The sequence below is a fragment of the Corapipo altera genome, unplaced genomic scaffold (assembly GCF_003945725.1).
Source record: "Corapipo altera isolate COAL_440 unplaced genomic scaffold, ASM394572v1 2c, whole genome shotgun sequence".
Taxonomy (NCBI): domain Eukaryota; kingdom Metazoa; phylum Chordata; class Aves; order Passeriformes; family Pipridae; genus Corapipo; species Corapipo altera.
This window is the reverse complement of record NW_020884923.1, coordinates 506,558-526,759: the sequence shown is the minus strand read 5'-3', so window position 1 is coordinate 526,759 and position 20,202 is coordinate 506,558. Positions and strand designations below refer to the sequence as shown.

The 20,202-nt window shown below is 40.5% G+C and overlaps 1 protein-coding gene and 1 long non-coding RNA gene across 2 annotated transcripts; both read left to right on the top strand.

The window, feature by feature from the left end:
• Nucleotides 1–1,248: 1,248 nt before the first annotated feature.
• Nucleotides 1,249–10,055, top strand: EGLN1 (egl-9 family hypoxia inducible factor 1). The gene is made up of 4 exons (XM_027657267.1): nucleotides 1,249–1,368; nucleotides 3,527–3,663; nucleotides 5,004–5,071; nucleotides 7,346–10,055. The coding sequence occupies exons 1-4, from the start codon at nucleotides 1,252–1,254 to the stop codon at nucleotides 7,408–7,410; spliced, it is 387 nt and encodes a 128-aa protein (XP_027513068.1). The 5' UTR covers nucleotides 1,249–1,251; the 3' UTR covers nucleotides 7,411–10,055.
• Nucleotides 10,056–10,848: 793 nt separating this feature from the next.
• On the top strand, nucleotides 10,849–19,881 carry LOC113953750. Its single transcript, XR_003530000.1, has 3 exons — nucleotides 10,849–10,865; nucleotides 15,581–15,727; nucleotides 19,754–19,881. It is a non-coding gene; the product is annotated as an uncharacterized LOC113953750 (long non-coding RNA).
• The last annotated feature ends 321 nt before the right edge of the window (nucleotides 19,882–20,202 follow it).

The following is a 20,202-nucleotide window of genomic DNA, read 5'->3' as shown; positions in this document are numbered from 1 at the left end:
GGATGAAACAGTTTGCAATCCAGGGGTCTAACTTAGAATTCTAAGTTAACTAGGCTAAATCTAGACAGGAATGTTTGGTTTTAGAAGTTTTTAGTTTTTTCAGACAGCAGACAGTCATTGAGGTTAGCAGTGTTAGTAGAAACACACTTCTTTTGTTTTGTTTTGGGTTTTTTTGTTTGTTTGGGGGGTTTTTGTATTTTTTATTTTTTTTTAAATTCATGTTACAATTTCTTGCAGATAGGATATTGTCACTGCAGACATCTGAGTACTGTGATGGCAGTGGGTGTCTTGATCTGGAAAACTTTGTTCTGATCTCTTTCCAAAACCTGAAGTAACTGCTGTTTCCAGCAAATGCATAAAGGTGGAGTGATGTGCTGAACAGGGATCCAGCGATGTGCTCTGATAGCTAATCAAGCTAATCAGGCTGTCTGTTAGCCAGGGCCAGTTTGTTTCACATGCACAACCTCATGTCTGAAGACTCAGAAACCATCTTGAAGAGGTCTTTCAAGTCAGCTGAGCTAAGTGCAGCATGGGAAGTTTAATACACTACTGTACTGGGAATCGTTTGATGTCAGAAGGTTATTGCAGATTGCTGTTCGGTGTCTGTTTTCAATTTCTCACTTCTTGACTAAAAAGGATGTTTTTCTTGTACATGTAGGCTTGTTTCAACAAAGGTTCAAAGACCTCCTAAGTACAGGACAAAACACAAACCCAAGAATGCACTTGGAGTGATCGAGTAAGATGGGCTATTGGTCTTGTCTTAAAGTCCCCTAAAAATAAAGTTTGCTGGCATTTTTTGGGAGAAATTCTTTGAATTGGAAACACAGGAAAAAAAAATACGTAAAGGTAGCTCTGAACTCAAGTCTCTGAATTTGAGTCTGGAAAACTTATCGCAAGGAGAAGCACATGCTACTTAATTATATACGAAACATTTTTGTCTCTTCTATTTCACTGAAGGGAGGGAAATCTGAAGGATTAGTCACAACTTGGGAGTAGCCCCACCTTAATTCCATGCCTTAATTAAGTGTTCCTCTCAGTGTCTTTCATTCCTTTGTTGTTGACATCTGTGTTCAAAACCAGGTTATAACTAGAAAGAAAACACAAGTAAAAAAAATTCTTTGCCCAGTATTTCTAGTTTAATTTTTCTGTTGCTTATGTATTAATTACTTAAGAATTATTATAGATAAAATAGACTTTTCACATGCACACAGATAAAATTAATTATTATATTTGTTTCTTTGACTCCAGGCTATGGTGGCTTGTTATCCAGGCAATGGAACAGGATACGTGCGCCATGTCGATAATCCAAATGGAGATGGAAGATGTGTTACATGTATATATTATCTTAATAAGGACTGGGATGCCAAGGTATGCAATAATTTCTTTCTAAACAATTTTGTTTGTTTGTTTTAGATATACTTGCTGATGCACCTTTGCTACAGGCATATTTTTTCATGTCCTTATTTCTGTGCCTTAGTTGTGTTCTTACTTTATGTTAGCTGTAGGTATCCTTTGCCCCCTCTGACTCTGTTGTTAGTGAGAGCAGATAGAGATGAAGTGTTTATTTTCAAGGTTTTGAATTATGCCAGCAGGACCTTTTTGACAGTAAGATTGAAGGAAAGTAGTAAATGCCTCTCCTATACACAAAGACTAAATAAAGAATATATGAAACTGCCTTCAGTTTATTTGTCCTTATAATCCTGTTGAATTGCGAGTTTACTGTTAGATTGCTTAGTGGAGTATGCTTATAAATAGAGAGATGCTTTAGCTCAAGACCATTTTCAAATAAGCCAAGTGTTACCGTCATTGCTACATCAGTGTAGTTCAAAGCAGCACGAGTCTTTGTATTTTTGTAGATACGGGGAGCAGAACAGACTTACAGCACAGTTCAAGTGCTTTAAGAGTTTACTACAAAGGAGTATGATGAAGTAAATTTTTAATAAGGATTTTCCTAGCGATTCAGTGGGCTAGGTAGGTAGATTTGAAAAATGGATGTAGCTCAGTGGCTGTATTGAAGGCATGAAAGAGTAATGCAAAGACAGCTTTAACTGTGCCATTAACTATGGAGAAGTTTATTTTCATTGTGTGTAGGAAAAAAAAGGGATAAAACTACTGATACTTCTATCACAGTTAGGAAGTAGCATGTGGAAGAGCACTAAAAGCAGTCAGTTTCTATGAATTGCGTGCACCAGATATGGATAACACAGGCTGCAGCTGAGAGTTTTTATTTTTCTTTTTTTTCCCCTCATAACATACTTGCATGAACTGGTAGATCAGAGAGTTGAGTCAAATGGATGCACTTGAAGCTTTCTGTTTCTGACATGCTCTTTTCATGTCCAATTGGATCCTTCAATTAGAAAATAAATTACCAGCCTTTTTTTGCCATGATAGTATCTTTGCATATAAGTGCACTGGTTGTACTGAGCATCTTAAAATGCAGCTTTGGGGCATTTCTGGTTGATTTATAGTTTCTCTCCTGGAAAAAAATTTAATACATACCAGAGTGTAGAAGTCAAGCAAATTGCATTTCCACAATAATTGTGAAAAATCTACTATCTGGATATTTTATTTATGAAGAAAGATATTTCATTTCCTGCAAAATCTATTTTAAATTACAGCTTAATATACTACCAAGTATACTGTTTATTGAAAAAGAAGCTCAAACTTTTTTTAGGAGAACAAATGTATCTAAATTGTCATTTGTTTGCTGATTTAGAACACAATTAAAAAACAGTCATTTATATCAATTTGCCATGTTGGTATTTGCACTGTTATGACTCTTATGACATGAAGGCCTATGGTGGCCATCTATAGTTAGATTTAACAACATCGATACCATAAGTAGGAAGATGTTAGCATGACTGACGTGTTTAACCCCACCTACTTGTGCTGTTTTCTAGACATACATAGGTAGGCCCAGCTGTTTCCAAAACCTGGAAGAGATTTAAATTGACCATCAGTAATACAGATTCAGGTTTTAGTTCGAAGTTTCCTACTCCTTGCTCATTTTAATTATAGAAACATTACATAAATTTGTGCTGCTGTTAAATGAAATAATGCCTTTAATGGAGAAGAGTGAAAGTTAGATGTGAAATACAATGTTTCGCTCATCTATACTGCGATATTTTTACCTCAATATAGAGATATATATCTATAGGCTATGTATGTGTACTATGTAGACTGATAGGTATATATTCTATATAGAGACTGATATTACCTGTGTAATATTTTTTTTTGCAAGTAGGTAATGCAGCTAAAAAACCCCCAATAAAAGCCCACAGCTTTTACTTAAACGTGAATGGAGGTTTAATATTTGCAAGCATTCTGAAATTACTTGGTGAAAAATGTGTAGAACATTTTATTAAATGCATTGACAGAAAAGTCATAGATTCATAATTTCTGTAGCACCTGATAGATTTTTGTTTCAGTTCCAAGTGTCTGAAATATTTTCAAATGTGATACTTGGTACTTTTAAATACAATGAGACATTGTTCTCAAGCATTGCTTTTAAATACTTGATTTGTAGGTAAGTGGAGGCATCCTTCGGATATTTCCAGAAGGTAAAGCCCAATTCGCTGATATTGAACCCAAATTCGATAGACTGCTATTCTTCTGGTCTGATCGCCGCAACCCTCATGAAGTACAGCCAGCCTTTGCTACAAGGTAGGACTAATGGACTCTCTCCTGCATGACGCCTGTTTTATCAAGAAATGAGCAAATCCTAATGAGAAATGAGTGACACTGTGAATTATGACCTGACAAAAAAGTGTTTTGGTTTTTTTCCTCTGGGTGGGTGATTAGGCTTCCACTGTGCTGCTGAGTTTGTAGTGATGCCTTATCTCTTATTTTGGAGAAAGGTGGGAGGACTGGAAACAGTAGAAGTTGCTATGTGTGCTTGGCCGAACTGGGTGGGAGCACGCAGAGCCAGGAGCAGATCTCAGCTAAAGGATGTTGTCTTCATTATTTCTCTGTAGTGGCTTTACACTCTTCTCCCTTTCCTTTGTCCTTAGGACCTTCCTGTGTTACTGGAAGATTGACTAGGTACTTCAGCTTTATGTCCCCTCTTGTTGGGAGGGACCTACCTGTCAGAAAACAGTAATTTCAAATTAAGCTGCCATATCCTAGTTTGGGAATTGGGAGAGAGTTATGCGGCAGAAACAACCATGGATACATAAATCTTTTGAGTATTAGAGGAGTTGCTCCCAGTCTGAGGCATAGGGGAAACTGCATATCTCCTTTGTCCCTCACTGCAGGGCAGTGGTTGATGCTAAAGGTACCCTCATTCACTGCTCGCATGTGATGAGTAACATTTCCAGATAGCTTTAATAGGTAGCATTGGAGTCGTTGATCCAAGCTTCTTGTTGCCCATGTTCTAACACGTTTGGATGGCCAGAGGACTGAACAATGACTGGAGCTGTGAGATAACACAAGTACCTTTGGGAGAAGTATCTTGAAACTGCCTTTGGTGCATCCTCTTGCAGCCTTTCAAGAAGCTGTACTGCTCTCCCCTCCCCCTTTGTGCTCCCAGCAGAGATAGAGGGTGAAATGCCATTTACTAAAGCTCCTTAAAGTCTTTTCTCAGTAGCTGGCATTTTGTATTTAAATCCTCTACGAACAGTGGAAGAACAGAGGACTCATGATAGTTAATTGTTCCTTGTGCCAAATGTACAAAAAACCAGGTTTTTGCATTGTAACTCAGTGATGGACTTGAGCTAGTAAAAAGATGAGATCACAGGACAAGGTGCTATAGGCAGAGACTTCATTACGTGTGCTGGGCAAGAACCGTAATAGCAAACTCATTAGGAAAAAGAAGTGTAAACTTAAAGCATCAGTGTCACCCCTTCAGTGACTGTTAAGACAATATCTACTAATAGGAAAAAAAACCCAAGAACAACCACTTGCTTTCTGAAAACTGTATTTTGTTAGATTGCAGAAGTATCATCTCATTTAGGTTGTGTTTGATGCCAAGTGCTTCACTGTTCTTTTTCCTTTGATTTCCCTAGGTACGCAATAACAGTGTGGTATTTTGATGCAGATGAAAGAGCACGAGCTAAAGTAAAATATCTAACAGGTAATCTCTTGTTAATATCTTCTCCATTGTTTGTTTTTTTCTTGGTGAAAGAATAGCTAAGTAGTCTAGCCTCATCTCCTTGCCTCACCCCATGCACAAACAGAGGGAGAAATCGGCATAACTCAAGAATCGGGTTTTACAGGGAAGGGTGACCCAAGGATTGAACTCCTAGGCAGAGATTGGGGAAGAATTCCAGGTCAGTGCCTGTCCTGCTCACACTTTCTCTGAGACCTGAGGCTGCTCAGTATTTTTACGTGGGGGATACAGCTTCCCCCTAGTCTTATCTGCCTAATAGGTGTGGAGAATACTGCAGAACTGAGAGCCTCGAAAATAGTTTTGATTGACTGTAGTGATTCAACAAGTGAATACAACTTCACATGACTAAAATTTTATATTGGAGAAACAAAAGCCTAAAATTAAAATCTGGAATCAAAGAATGGAGTTACTTCCTCCATTTCCAATTTCACGTATCTAGCATCTGTTTTCCTTTTCTGGCTTCTCCCTCAAGAGGAAGTTGATCTAATTTTCCTGTTCAAATTAGCATTATAAGGAGAAATGGCCTAGAACTTCTGCCATGCTTGTAATTGCCATCACAGTTTCGTGTTTGTTACGGTAGTTTAAAAATAAATGAAAATTAGGTGTATTTTGTGTACCACAAGTGCACACATACATGGAGTTTTGTCAAGAGCTCTGAAGCCAATGATGTTGAAGACATGTGCCAGTCATTTCCAAATGATATTTCCATGCAGTGCTGTTAGGTGTCTGAAGCTCCTAAGTAGCCTCCTAAGAGCTGTATAGCAGCTCTGAAAGCTGCAGTTCAGTTCAGTCCTCCTTGGTGCAACTGGTGACTGTGTATTTTGGGAGTGGTAAGAGCAGTGCAGCTCCTGCCTGGCTTGTGAAGGGAGCCGCTCAGCTCCAGCCAGGTAGGATGTCCCATTGCTCCGTGGCACATGCCTGGCAAGGCACAGTGACTTCCTAGGCAGTCAGGAGTGACAGATAATGCCTTCCTGTCTCCACAGGAAGCCTTTCTGTCTCTGAACTGGCCTTCATGTCACAAGTGTGTGACAGTGCAGCTCCTGGAGCTGGCTTTACTGGGTCAGAGCTCTGCTGTTGCCTCTGCACAGCTTCAGCTGCTGCCCTTTCAGAGAGAGTGCAGGGAAGTGGTTTGGGTGGGCTTGCACCTGATGGGAAGGTGCTCCCTCTTCTGCCCCAATCCCTCTCCAAGTCCCCCTAAACTGTTGGCACTTAAGGAAGGAAGGCTGGGTTGTTTAAATTTCACAGAACCACAGAATCAATTAAGTTAGAAAAGACCTCTGAGACATTGAATCCAACCTTTGACTGAACACCAGCAGGTTAACTAGAACATGGCACTCAGTGCCACATCCAGTCTTTTCTCAAACCACCTCCAAGGATCGTGACCCCATCCACTTCCTGGGCAACCCATCTATTTTTTAATCACCCCTTCTGTGAAGAAATTCCTCATCCTCCTTCAGTATGGGTTTGTCCTGTAATTGGTTTATATTACCATATTGTTGTGTTTTCAGTTGTCATTTGGAATTAAAATTGTGTTCTTTGCTGTATATCTGTGGCAAGAATTGTGCAAGATGCTTTTTATTTTCTACTGACAATAATGTATAAAACTATAGAATAAAATGTCCTAAAATAGAAAACTTCATATTTGGATTAGTGTCAGTCTAACTAAAGCCATGCAGAATATGTGTTTTTTTCTTGCATATGCAATATTGTGTCTGTTAATGTTTTGATAGTCAAACTTTATTTGGGGTGACCTGAATAGGTCAATTTTTAGAAAAAGGACAGAAGAGGTACGCATTGGTTGGTGGTCAAATGGAATGTTGCATTTTAAAAATCCCTCAGAGATTTTTTACCGAGGTAAATACCAAGAAGCTCTGGATGTTCTGATACAGAATAATGGGCAGTATCCTCAGATTTTTAATTGTCCATTCTTAAAGCTTACCTCTGTAAGGTCTGAGATGATGAGCTTCAGAACTGCATGTATGATGTGAAGTATCCACTTCTCTGTGTGAGCAGCCAAATATGTGCTGCCTTTCAGAGAGGAAGAGTAACCATGGCTCCTTAACTTTACACTACACAGGATACAGAGCATGTATACAAAGATACCTATCTTGCTAGATCATTTGTACTAGACCATCTTCAAAGTACTCTCTTAAAACTAATCTGGACAGTGAATGTAGCAATTGTAAAGACTGATAAATGCTGAAAAGTAATACTGATTTCCTTTTCATATTTCTGCAGGTGAAAAAGGTGTGAGGGTTGAACTTAATAAACCTTCTGACTCAGTTGGGAAAGACGTTTTATAAGCCTTTGATTTAGCAACTCCCTGTGCTATTCTCCCTGATAAATCTTGATGCTATCTATTAACTTTTGAATGTGAATAACAAGATAAAGGAAAATCAACAACAAACCAACATCTTAATAAGGAAGCAAACAGTGTTTCAATGTTGCATCAAATAGAAGGTTCTTTGACTGCTGAAGCATTGTACTATGTGATTGTGACTCCAGGCCTGTGACTGCTTATGTGAAGAAGATAAGCAATCAGTAAGAAACAGCATATGCATCTGGACATAAATAAGTGCCCTACATAGAATTTGTCCATTCTTATATTTTGCCAGACCTGTCATCCAGCTGAATCCATTTCATCTCTCCCTTTTTTTATATGGTAAAAGTTTGAATTTTGGGTAATTTTTGTATGACCAGGTACAGTTTATCAAAATTGAGTCTTAAAAAAAAAAAAAGAAAAACTGAAAAAAAAGGAAAAAAATTACAGTATTCTCCAAAATAACATGGATCTATTTTTGTAAAACTGTTCATACTGTTCTCCTCTGCCATGAAAGACCTAATTTAATGTAAGGGTTGCCAGTAGCTGATAATCACTTTAATTTTCTTTACACCTTAAGTCAGAAAAAGAGCACTTTAATTACCAGCTAAAAACCTGATTGTTTTATATCATATCTCACACTAATCTTAACTTTTAAAGATTGCTGCTGTATTGTTTTTTTGACTATGTTATCTTGAACCTTATTAACAGAAGCAAATCAGTATCTCGCTATTAATAACATTCAGTTTGTGGTTTTGTATGTTGAATCCACAGAGGGGAAGTTTCTGTTTCTTCTTTGTTTTGGTTTTTTTGTTTTTTGGGTTTTTTTTTTGTGTTAGGGTTTTTTTGTGTTTTTTTAAATTTTTTAAGTGACTGGCACTAAGTGAACTTGACACTATCGGTTGCTGTCATTGGCTTTGGGGACCTGGTAAATACCATCAAGTTACAAGTATATACAAGGGCTTTCCTAGACTATTAGAGGTACCCAGAACCTCCTTACTTACTTGACAGAAATTTTTGAGCTTTCTCCCTTTTCTAAAAAATTCTTGCCACCCCTCTTTCCTTTGTATATAAGTTAATGGAATATCTAAAATTCCCTTTTTTTAATTTCCTTTTCAAATATTTGTGTCCCGTGCAGTCTGTAAGTTGACACCTTGATCTATTATATAGTATCAAGGAAATGGTCAGCACACTGAAGCTGAAGTGCATCACTCTGTAGGCTCCTTGTGCAATACATTTTTAAGTTTTCACTGTGCTGAAGGATTTCCCCAAAAAGGCACGGCCCTTTGACAAATGCTGAGGTAAATATTTAGTAAGAAAACACTTACTTTCTATTACATTGTTTTCATTTTATCAAGGAGAGGGGGCATCACAGAGTAAAAGTGAGATGTGCAGAAACTTCGATATTCTTATTTTTAAGAAATTGATATTTTGGACACTGATTTTTTTTTCTTCTTCTTTCCTTTATTTTTTCTGAGCTTTAAAAGCTTGAGAAAACAAAAGCAAGCCTATCAAAAACAGCATTCATATTTACAGGAGTTTTGGGGTTGATCAGCTTACCCACTGCAGTTTTCTATCTGTTCCTTATTTCCTTACTTAGCCAAAACAATGTGAGTGTACAGAAATATTTCTGTATATATTACAACTTGTGACAGTTTTAGCATCTGTATAGTTTGTATTCAATTAGAAACCTTTTCTATGGAAAGCTCAGTAATTTTTTATTAAAAACATTACTATTGTTCATGTAAAACATGAAAAAGCTAATTGTTTAGTAACAAACTGACAGAAGGGGGAAAAAATTCAGTATTGGTATATCATTTAGGAGAACCAACAGAAATCCCAGTCTTGTTTTGATTTCGCTTTTCCTTTTTTTAGTAAATTCTTGCCCTGTACAGTTCTCTTCGTCTTTCCTCTTTTCTTCCCAGTAAAACAGACAGAATACTTTACTGTAAGTGCCTCTGCCAACCTGGCCAAGGAGTGCAAATCTTCATTACTGTCTGGTCTGCAGTGCATTTAGGTTACTAATAAAACAAGCAAAAAAGTCGCCTCTTCTACTTCATCTTCTTTAGTACTACTTTAACAGAGGTTTGTTTGTTTTTGTTTTAGAAATGTAAACATAAGCCTTTAAACTCATTTCAGTCCCTCTGTAATTCAAACTGCTGCAGTTAAACAGCGTATCAAATTCTAATCACTCTGTAGGTTTGTGCTTGCCGGACAGGTTTAAAAAGTGCTTAATTTTTCACTCCATGTAAGTCATTGCAACAGGGTCAACAAATCAGGTCAGCCATTTCTTCCATGTCCTTCAGAAACTGTTCATTTCATGTCGGTTGAATATTCAGTCTTGAGCATCATCAAGCAGGTCCTTGTTTTACAACTATTTTTTAAACTGTCTTATGATCTGTATGTGTCTAGTCCTGGTTAAAAATAAAGCTTCATAATGCTATTTTTATTCATGATGTTAGCTGGCTGTGAAATACGAGACCTTTATCTATAGCAGGCGAAGAAATTCAGGATTCATTTACAGGTTGCCTATAAAGTTGTGTAATTTCAAAAGCAGTGTTCATTATGAAAGAGCTCTCAAGTTGCTTGTAAAGCTAATCTAATTAAAAAAGATGATGTATAAAGGTTCTTGAAAACTATGTGGTTATTTGTAATCTTTGTAACTTTTAAAACTACCCTGTAGCAACAAATTTATAAATGTCCCCTGATAAAGGGGGTATGTGAAATTTTGGTTGTTTTGTGGGGGGTGTTTTGTTTTGTTGTGGGTGTTTTGGTTGGGATTTTTTTGTTTGTTTTAATTCTTCTGTTGTTGTAGGTTTGTGGGTTTTTTTAAAATCAGAGCTATTTCTGCTCTGGAGAAGGATCTGGAGTTTTTTTTCTCTAGACTACCTACAGTTACCTGGGTGTGGTGATCATTTTCGTGATGATTTCCTCCCTCAAAAACAGGACCATGTGTGGGCTTTCTGAAGAGTGATGATGGACTTAGAGTCAGCTCTAGTTTTTCCACCACTTTTGACAGATATGTGAGGTGGAAAATCAAAGTTCTCTTAAAACAGGATTTGTAAGGTTTAATGGGAGCTCCTCGGTTTTACATGGCTTCCAATGAATTCTCTACCCTTCAAAGATGACAGAAGGTCAGAACTGGAAAGATCACATCTCTGACATACTGATTGATACAATCAGACTGAAAAGGACCATTTCTGTGCATGCCAAATGCTTTGAAAAAGAAATGAGAATGCCAAGTGACAATAGCAAACTCAAAGTCTCAAAACTCCAGGAGTCTAGCATGTGAACCTTGCCTGCAGGCATGCACATAGCTGCATGCACTTGCAAATACCTAGTGGGAATTTATGAGTACTGAGCAGTGAAGACTTTGAGGAAATTCGTGGCTCTTACCTGGATTTGGATGTCATCTGCTTGGGGAGAATGGGGGTAGAGGTATGGATCTCTGGGTCTCCAATCATCAGGTTGTTCGGGGTTTTTTCATTTTTAAAGTAAAGCTTGAATGTAAGTAATTACTGCAAATGCATTTAAGCCTGTCTGTTCAGGAGCTGTGTTCGCTCTGGAATGTCTACTGCATCAGAGTTGCTTGACCTTGTCTGTTGGGGATGGATAGCATCTGGCAGAAGCAAGTTTCAAGGTCCAATGAGGACTATGGGACATGAAAAGTGAAAATATGCTATAGGTGTCTGCTTTGGTAGAGACATGAAGTGTGAGGGGAAAGAATACATAATGTGTTTGCCTCGGGAAAGACAGTTGTTGATCTTCCTCTTCATGGATGTGTGTTGCAAAAGATGAGATGTTCATAACTAGAACAAGGAGCTGGTTTCCTTGTCTGTATTCCAGTAGTAAGTTGCTGGATTTTAGGGACTTTTTTCCTTATTAAATGTGCAGTTTGGGATTAAGCTTTTGTTGACAATAGTTTATGGGTTCTTGTGGAGAATTTACTGTAACTACATTGTATATAATGTGGTGATAAATGCTGGCAGAGGTGACCGGCTCATTCAGCCTAAAAGCCTAGTACCAGCCTCTTCACATGGCTAAAATTTTGCAGGGCATCTCTCACATCAGAGTGGAGAGGGATGTAAAACACACAGATGAGTTAACACTTGCCAGCGTCACACACAGGCAAGTTGTACAAGGCACACTGCTTCAGGGCAGTGTCTACACTGAAAATTAGTATTTCTTTCAAATGCTGTTGGAGACGGGAAGTAAAATTTCATCTGTGAATATTCACCATGTGGATCCAGTACTCCTTGTGGGCTTGTACGTGTCAGTGTGGTTTGCCAGGGTGGAACCAGTTCCTCTCCTGGGTTTGTTTCAAGGGCTGATGTGGTTCAATTTTATTTTTGCTTTTAACTAAAATACGAATCCAAAATAACTAAAATGTAGAGATTTGACTCCTACTCACAGATAAAAAGCCTAATACCTGAATATTCTGTGGGGTTGTGAGCTGGTATTTTACCTCCTAAAGAAAGCAAGGGCCAACCACAAAGCCAAGCAAAAAAATTATCAAAACTATCTTAAGGCAAGTCACTTCTGTTGTAAATGTGTCTTGCTTACATTGCTTTATGTAAGCAAGCTTTATAAATTTATTAATAAATATTGCATTATGCAGAAGACATGGTGGCAGACCTACAGAACAGAAGAAAACAGATTTTGGAGCTTGATTAATTGCTGTTGCAATCCTGAGAAGTTTTTTCATGCAGTAAGATAGAGGAAACGTGTCAAAAACCCCCAGCAACAAACTAAACACAACCACCCCTAGACCTGGAAAGTGCAATCTTAGCTGTGGTGGGTGCTGTGCCATGGGTTACCGGAACTGAAAGATACTTCAGGACTGTTTTACTTTGAGCACTTGGCAACATCTTTGGACATCAAGGAGAAAATACGATTGTGGACACCAGTAATGTTTGCCAAAGGGCCATGGGTAATAACAATCTGTTTTCTGAGTCCAGTTGATGGTGTTCCCGATAGCAAAGAGCGAGGTTTGAGCTGTCACATTAGGCATATTTATTTTCCCTTAACTTCCGCTTCCCCAGCCACAACATAATAGTAAGTAATGTGGTGCTGGGCACGTGTTCTGCATAGTCATATTGTAATGAACAAGCAGAAACTGTAAGTTAACTCTCTTTGGTCCTGAATATTTGTTATATGTAGAAGAACTCTTCAATGGGTGTAGGTAGCAATTTCTAAACTACTTTGATTATTTTTTCCCACCTGCACTATGAGAACATTTTAGCTTTGATTTTTTTCTTTTCGATGATTTTTTTTTAACCCCTTTATTTAAAATAGCACAGTAGGAAATGTGTAGCTGTGTAGCAGTGTGTAGCTGAGAGTTCCTGCAACTTCACAACCATGCAACGTTATGCAATGACATGAGCAGGGAGGGCAGGTACTTTACGGTAAACCCGGGGCTTATACAAACCCAGGAGAGGAGAGAGGCCGAAGGGGGCCACCTGTGGCTAGGCTGTGACCCAGGTGCCGGGAGTGGGATGCAGAAATGCTGCAGGCTCCTGCTTGCAGGGCCGGCTGGAAGGGAGAGTGAGTGCAGCCCCTTGGTGTCCCGGCCGGGACCAGGCCACGCCTCAGAGCAGAGGAACGTGTTCTACAGGTCCCAGAGATGACAGAGAGACATGTGGCCCTTTGCAGATGGAGGACACTGTGCGGCATAAATAGAAGTTATTTTAACCTGTAGCAATCAAAGGTGGTGTATTTTGGTTGGGAGGCTTTTTGTTGCTGTTCGTTACGATGGTGTAAGCTCCAGTTTAGATATTCAGCTTTATCTAGGACTAAACAGCCACCGGTGAAGGGATGGAGGAGCAGGGCAAGTGGGAAGTGGGTGCTTACACCTCCAGTGCTTGCAGTAGGTTTGAAAATTTGCTCAAGTTTCCTCATGCAAGAGCATCTGGAGAGCAACCGCTCTTCTTCTGACCTCCCCTTGTCATTTCTGTTCCCGCATGTGCATGGGGGCCTCTGGCCCCTTGCTAACCCCATACTTTTGCATCCTTCCATGGCTCCCCGAGCATTGTTCCACCTGCTGTCAGTGGAGCTGCAGGCTCTTCTGCTCTGCCCCTTGGGTGGGGGTTGGATTAAATTATAACATACTTGGCTGAGGAAAACATTTGGGGTTTTTTTATGTGCAAAATCAGCTGGCCACAGCCTGGTGGCTGCCTTTACAGGTGGTCAGGGGCTATCCAAGGTCTTGGCTGAGATTTGCACAAAATACCTCAAAAGGAGTGACTACCAAGTCATGACCAGCAGCATAGCCTCGGGCCACTGCTGCTGCTTGCCTGAGTTAGTGCTGCCTGACAAAAGCTCAGTGTGCCAAGCTGCTGACCATCCCTGGGAGGCCAAATAACCTTGAATTGCTGAGGGTGCTCCTCCTCTTTTGGCAGAGGTAGTAGGGTTACACAGGACACAACTGAACTGTAGCAGTTCATGGGACATATCCTTCACCTGGCACTCAGTTCAGTATATCTTAACCATGCAACAACCACCCAGGAGCAGCTTTGCACCAGGCTTGGATAGTCTTTCTGTTGAAAAAAGGTAGAGAGAAGGAGGTTGAAAACTGGTGCAGGATTCACAGACAGGACATGCACTTGTCGATCTCCAGAAAATGGTGTCACTTCAACACAAATCCACAGCCACATGTAAAAATACACTCAGGCCTGGGATCAAACCATCCTATAACAACTCATAGCCGAGTGAGAATGGCTGCCCAACAACAGAGACCTCCAATCCCTCACCTGTTCCTGAAGAAGTTAAGGCAGTGTTTCCCTCATTAGCTGCTGCACGGCATGCACTAACTGACTGTGACCCTCTGCACGGTTCAGTGCCTGCACAGCTGAGGATGCAAAGCACTGGTTTGGGGTGGGAACGTGCCACTGCAGAAGTCTCAGGGAAGATAACATTTCTAGATCCTGTACAGGCATTAAGAGGAAGGCAGCATTAAGGCAACAAATTTTCAGTATTTTCCTCCAAACTGAGGTCTCCATTCCTTTGGTGGATGTTTGTGTCCATAATGCCTCGCAAACAGCTCTAGGGTCACGGTATTGCCTACCACTTGGGACGTGTCTGCTTCAGCATAACTGCATTTCATGACCCAAGTGTTAGCCCAGATGTTAGCAGTTGGGTGTTGTCTTAACTGCCAAATTGTGTGGGAAATGTTGTCTGGTAGCTTGAATAGTCTTTTGGGGGTTTGCAGTGCCTGAAATACCTCCTATTTCCTCTCATAGGATGCTTTTCCTGCATTCTAAATCTCTTCTAGGTACATTCAAGTTAATTAAGTCTGAGTTTTAATTCATGCTGTCTGCAGGGCTGATAATCCTCCCTCCCTTGTGTGACTTGGCAAGGATTCAGCAATTAGTCTTGGCAGGGCAGAGGTTCCTTGTACCTGTCCTTGTGTTGGGGCATGTGCTTGGCTCCTGCCTGAAGTCCCCCAGTCTCTGATGCATGGGATGGGGAATTTATCCCTCATCCCTATGGTCTGGGTGGTGGCAGTGATGAGAGCTACCCATGCCAAACCTTATAGGGAGAGGAAGAGATGTGTGGCTGGAAGTCAACAAAGGGTTAGAGATGGTGTGAGCACTCCTGGGCTGTGCCAGTCCAAGGGCAAGCAGGTGGATCTTAATTTCCTTCAGCTGTGATTTCACTTTGTCCTAAAGTGCTCCTAGGGTTTTTAGGCAGAAACCCAGGGCTATGTAGGTGGGAAGAGGTTCCTGGAGGTAGTCTGGTCCAGCTCCCCTGCCCTTGACCAGGGTCACTCAGATCTGGCTGCCCAGAACCACGTCCAGTTGGGGTTTGAATATCTTCAAAGGATGGAGACTCCACAACCTCTGCAGGGAAACTGTTCCTGTGTTCAGCAATCCTCACTGCAATAAAGTGTTTTCTCATGTTTAAATTAGATTTCCTATGTAGGTACTGCTAAATGCAAATCAAATAACCCAAAGTTTCCTTAGCAGCATATCCTGAAGAAGACAGCAGATTTAAGACTGAAGTCCATTACTAACAGCTGTCCATACTCCACCTGGTACAGGTGCTATCCTTTCTGAAGTCTCTGGGGTGTTGATTTATCCTCAGGATGACTCTTCCCTTTGGACGTGTTTCCGTCTACCAGAACAGCCCAGAATTTGTGCTGTGTCCTTCCACAGACATGTTACCCGGAGCAGCCTGTGCCAAGCCATGTGGTCCTGTCACACACCAGAGAGTTTGCCTTGCTGGTGGTGCTGTGGGCAGGCTGTGTCCCACCCTGCACTGGCTGCAGGCAAGTGCTGCAGAGGCTGCCCTCGCATCTGCAGGTGGACACCCTCTGAGCACGTCGTTAGCACAGCTTTTTAGCTTTATGTATCCCTCCAAACACAACCCACGCCCTCCTGGTGAATCAAAAACTGCTTACAAACCAGTGGCAGCACACCCACCAAACATCCAAACCACTGGCAGCACACCCACCAAACAGATCCTCTAGGGAAGAAAGCAGGTCATTACTGGGATGCTTCTGGGAAGAGACCAGTGCCAGTGGGAAGGCAAAGGCAGGGGAGTGAAGCACTAGAGAGGAAGTGGAGTAAGAGCAGAGAGGCCCTATGGCTGCTCCTGCCATTGGTAAGTTCCTTAACGAAGCCACGAGAAGCACTAAAATCCTCAACTGAACCATGTTCCTATAGCTCAGTACCAGGGCTTACTGAGCTCTAGCCCAGATCTTACCCCAGACTTTCTATGCCACTAGTGACAAATCTCTGAAGAGAAGGTACTTGCAGCAAACACAGAAATTATGATCCAGAGGTTGACATCAGTTACAGAAAAATAAACACTGCTTCTAAATTAAGCAGTGGTGGAGTCAGATACTTGGCTTGTTGGGGTTTGCTCCTTCAAACATTCTTTGTTACACAGTTTAGGAAATGTGGGAGACTTACTATGGAATAAAAGCAGGTGAAATGATGCGAACGATAGAGGATGGATGGAACAGAAACAGTGTGAGCTATTCAGGCCAAGTTGCTGCACCTGCTTAGAAATTTAATCTAGTCTTAAAGCAGCCTGACCTGGCAGAAGCTAAAAGGAAACACAGGAATTAAGGTCATGGCTGAGTCCCATTTTAAGCATTCACACCTGTAGTACACTACCCTTCCCTGAGTCACACCCCTCTGGCTCCCTGGCTTAGCCAAGGCACAGAAGTTAAATTTTGTGTTTTATAAGCCTCTCCGACTTCCTAAAACTCTGTCCCTACCTCTCTTGCAGAACTGTGTTGATGCCAAATGATGACAGAAGATTAGTTTTGTCACTGCAATGGATGCAAGTGGTGCGGTAACTGTAGCCCACAAAAGGATGCCTTTGGGGTTTCTCATGAGTCCCGAATTAGAAAAAGGAGCTACTCTCTCATCTTCCAAGTCCCTCTTGCAGCAAAGCTAGAAGCATCACTCATAGAACACCCAGTTAGTTGTAAATTTACTTCTCATCTTCCAGCTAGTTGCAGATATTCCCTCTCTCCCCCTCCTTCCTCCTCCTTTAACTTGTTTGTGGTTCAGTCAGGGTTCCTACTGGTCCATGGTCAGCCTGGAGTGCAGATGTAGGTGAAATACGAGCCTGCTAATCCCGCACTCCGAGCTCTCTCCCCGCATAAATCGGAGAGGAAGAAGTAAGTATTCTTCATGTGCAAGGAGTGCCACCTAACGGCCTGCTGTAGAATCCCAAAGCTCCACACATCCCGGGGTTTTGGCATTTTTTTTCCCATAGATACGAGTATATGAAAACACGCACATGTAGGGAAATGCAAGTCTCTTTCAGTGCCTGTCTACCCATAAAATACACTTCAAGGGTAATTTTATGTAGAGTCTTTATGTTCACATGGAAAAAAATGGTTTCTTTAAGCCCAAGACTTCAAAACAGCTGTAATAATCCAGATGCAAGTAGGAACTTGGGCATTTCGGTCTGGAGTGTAAAATTGATGAATGCCAGTTAACTGGTAAGAAGCAGCTGTTGGAGAGCAGCTGTTTCACTGCTGCCTTCACCACATCAGGCAGCAACAATCATGCTGGAGATGTAGGTCAGGTCAGCCAGTCCGACCTTTTAGTGGCCTTTCAATTTAAGGTGTCAAAATGCAGCATGTCAAAATGGTTCTAGGATGACCAGATTCAGCAGTGATGAAGCAAACTCCTGTGGTGGCAGTTTCTTAACATTCTCCAGCCAGAAGAGTCTGCATCATCCCACCATTACCACGAATTAAACCACTTAGAAGAAATCTCCACCTGTCTTTTTCCTCAGAAACTCACCCTTTATTCTTTCTTGCTGTTATCCTTCAGTACAGTGTAACTTGCTTTACTTGAAGGATGTATAGACATGTGGTGTGTATGGAAAATGCAACAGAATTGAGGAGCTCCAAAAGAACACATGAGGAAAAAGAAAACCCCCACAAACCATTTAGTCTGTGGCACGTCCTCCTGCTGCAGCAAGAGAAACTTGCACCTCAGGATTTATTCACTACTTGCCCAGTTATGACTAAGCCCTCTCTAGCCATTGATTTTGTACTAGATTATTACCTGGTGTCCTTCATCACTAACACTGGACCAGAGGCAGGTAGCACAGCCTGTTCCAAATGAACAATATTTCTCTGGTTGTTCTCTTGGAAAACGTTTCTAGAAGGGGAGCTCAGGTAACTGATTCCTGATTATAGAGTCTGGGCAGGAGCACCTGCCCTGCCTGGCGTGCTTCCACCTAGACGTAAATAGCCCGCTCATCAGCTTATGCGTGGGCATTAGGGTTGAACTTGCTGTGAGAATACACTTCCCAGGTGACCCAGATATCCTATGAGAAAAAAATAGTGACTGGACTACTGGAGATGCTAAAGGATAGAAGAATGCACATTATTGCTTTTAAAACATGTTAGAAAGCAGACTATTTCTATTACGTATCTTCTTGCAAGATACTAATGCATTGTACTAGTCCAGAGAAAAATTCTTCCCCCTGCTTCATCAGAATTCAAGTTTTAAGAAAACTTCCTAGATAATGTTTCCATAAAAACACTTGAAAATATTTGACCTTCAAGACTTCTTGCCTGATAACCAGTTTCAGGGCAACTCAAAAGCAAACTCTCTTATAATAATGAAAGAGCTAAGTAACCCCCACTTAGGCAGTTTAACCTCTAGAACTCTTCTCTGAATCATTCAGAGCAATTCCAGTAGATCACCACAAAATGAGAAGGCTTTTGCCTTTAGTTTGCAGAACCATTTGTTGACAAACAGCACGCACACACTTGACCCTCTTTCATACCTGCTTTGTCCCAGAAATCAAGTCTATTAACTTGTTTCTCAAATTTCCAGTCAGGCAACTTAATGCTGCACTTTGGTGAAGCGTGTTTGTCCAAGACTCATTACCAGCTTGTGTTGTTCTAGGCAGTATCCAAACTCACTCAGGACAAAGTCAACTGATAGAGCAGATGAAATTTCTCACCTTTGACCCAAACTGAGCAACGTATTTTAAAACCATACTGGTAGTCATTATCATTGTGGGTAGGACACTGTATTCAAGAACAACATTTTACAGAAACAGCATTTGTAGTAACATACCCCAAAAGAAGGCAGCCATGACACATTACTATTAGCCTGCAATGGCAACTGCAGAGCCTTTCTTTCCAGATAAAAGGAATCTTGGCATTAGAATACTTCCTTGTAAAAACATGTGAGCAGAGGTGCTGTTTTTCCACAGCTGGTCCAGAACTGCTCAATTGTTTGGACAACAGATCTATTTTAGGACATTTGTATATTAGATACAGAACTTGCCTATAGCTTGAGTTCCCCTCTCCCTACCTTAACAGGCTATACTATTCACTAAATTCCCCAGGTCAAATCCCACATTTGTTTTCTATTTGTTGTTCAAATGAACAATTTAGAAGTAAAAGAAGACATTAGGGAAAAAAACCAAACCACATTTAACAATACCCACGATCCTTCCTTCTCCTTTACTCTTATCTGTCACAGTAGGAAAGACAAATGAGGAAACTGATGTGAACAATCATAAGGGAAATATCTCTCAAAAGTGCTTCATGATGTGAGAGACCCTTTGTGGTGCAAATCTCATCCTCATCTTAAAAACATATGACAGTAGAAATACTTCTGGGTAGTTGTGTCCCTGCAAATGTCAAATCTCACTGGAAACACAGATAGATGCTGCCGTTTTAAGATGGAAGTATGGAAAATTAACATGGCAAATCAAGATTTAGAATCAGTATTTGTAAAATTTTTCACAGAAGTGCAAGAAAAGTGAAACTGTTTTAAAAATAGGTTGGAAAAGCAGAATTTGATGCAAACTGTATTCACCAGCACCTGTTTTTACAGGTAAATTTAAGAAGGAAAAGCATTAAATCAGAAAGGCTCTATTAAACCAGACTGTTACCAGATATACAGAAGAACCCACTGGTAAGTAGCACAAAATAGCCAGGCTTAATGGAAATTTAAAATTCAGTAACAATTTATTTAGAGTAGGCAAGAACAAAACTACTTACATTAAACTTCTGTAGTGGCATTATTTTAAAAAATACAAAATGTTTAAAAAGAGCAGCAAGTAATGAGGCAAAAGGCACAAACCAGGCTGATACAGCCATTGACAATGACAGCAGCAAGACACAAAACAATTTTGCTTAAAAACTATGCTAAAACAATTTTATGTTTAAGCAAACATATTTACAGTTTTACAGGTGAGGTATCGAGCTATTTAATGTTTAACCCGTTAAATACTTTAGTGCAACAAGAGAACTATTAATGTTTCAGAAAGCTTATCTAGAAAA

Coding starts and splice junctions, on each gene's coding strand:
- EGLN1 (XM_027657267.1), top strand. CDS start 1,252: ATGGTGGCTTGTTATCCAGGCAATGGAACAGGATACGTGCGCCATGTC. Junction 3,664..5,003: donor CAGCCAGCCTTTGCTACAAG/GTAGGACTAATG, acceptor TGATTTCCCTAG/GTACGCAATAACAGTGTGGT. Junction 5,072..7,345: donor TAAAGTAAAATATCTAACAG/GTAATCTCTTGT, acceptor ATATTTCTGCAG/GTGAAAAAGGTGTGAGGGTT.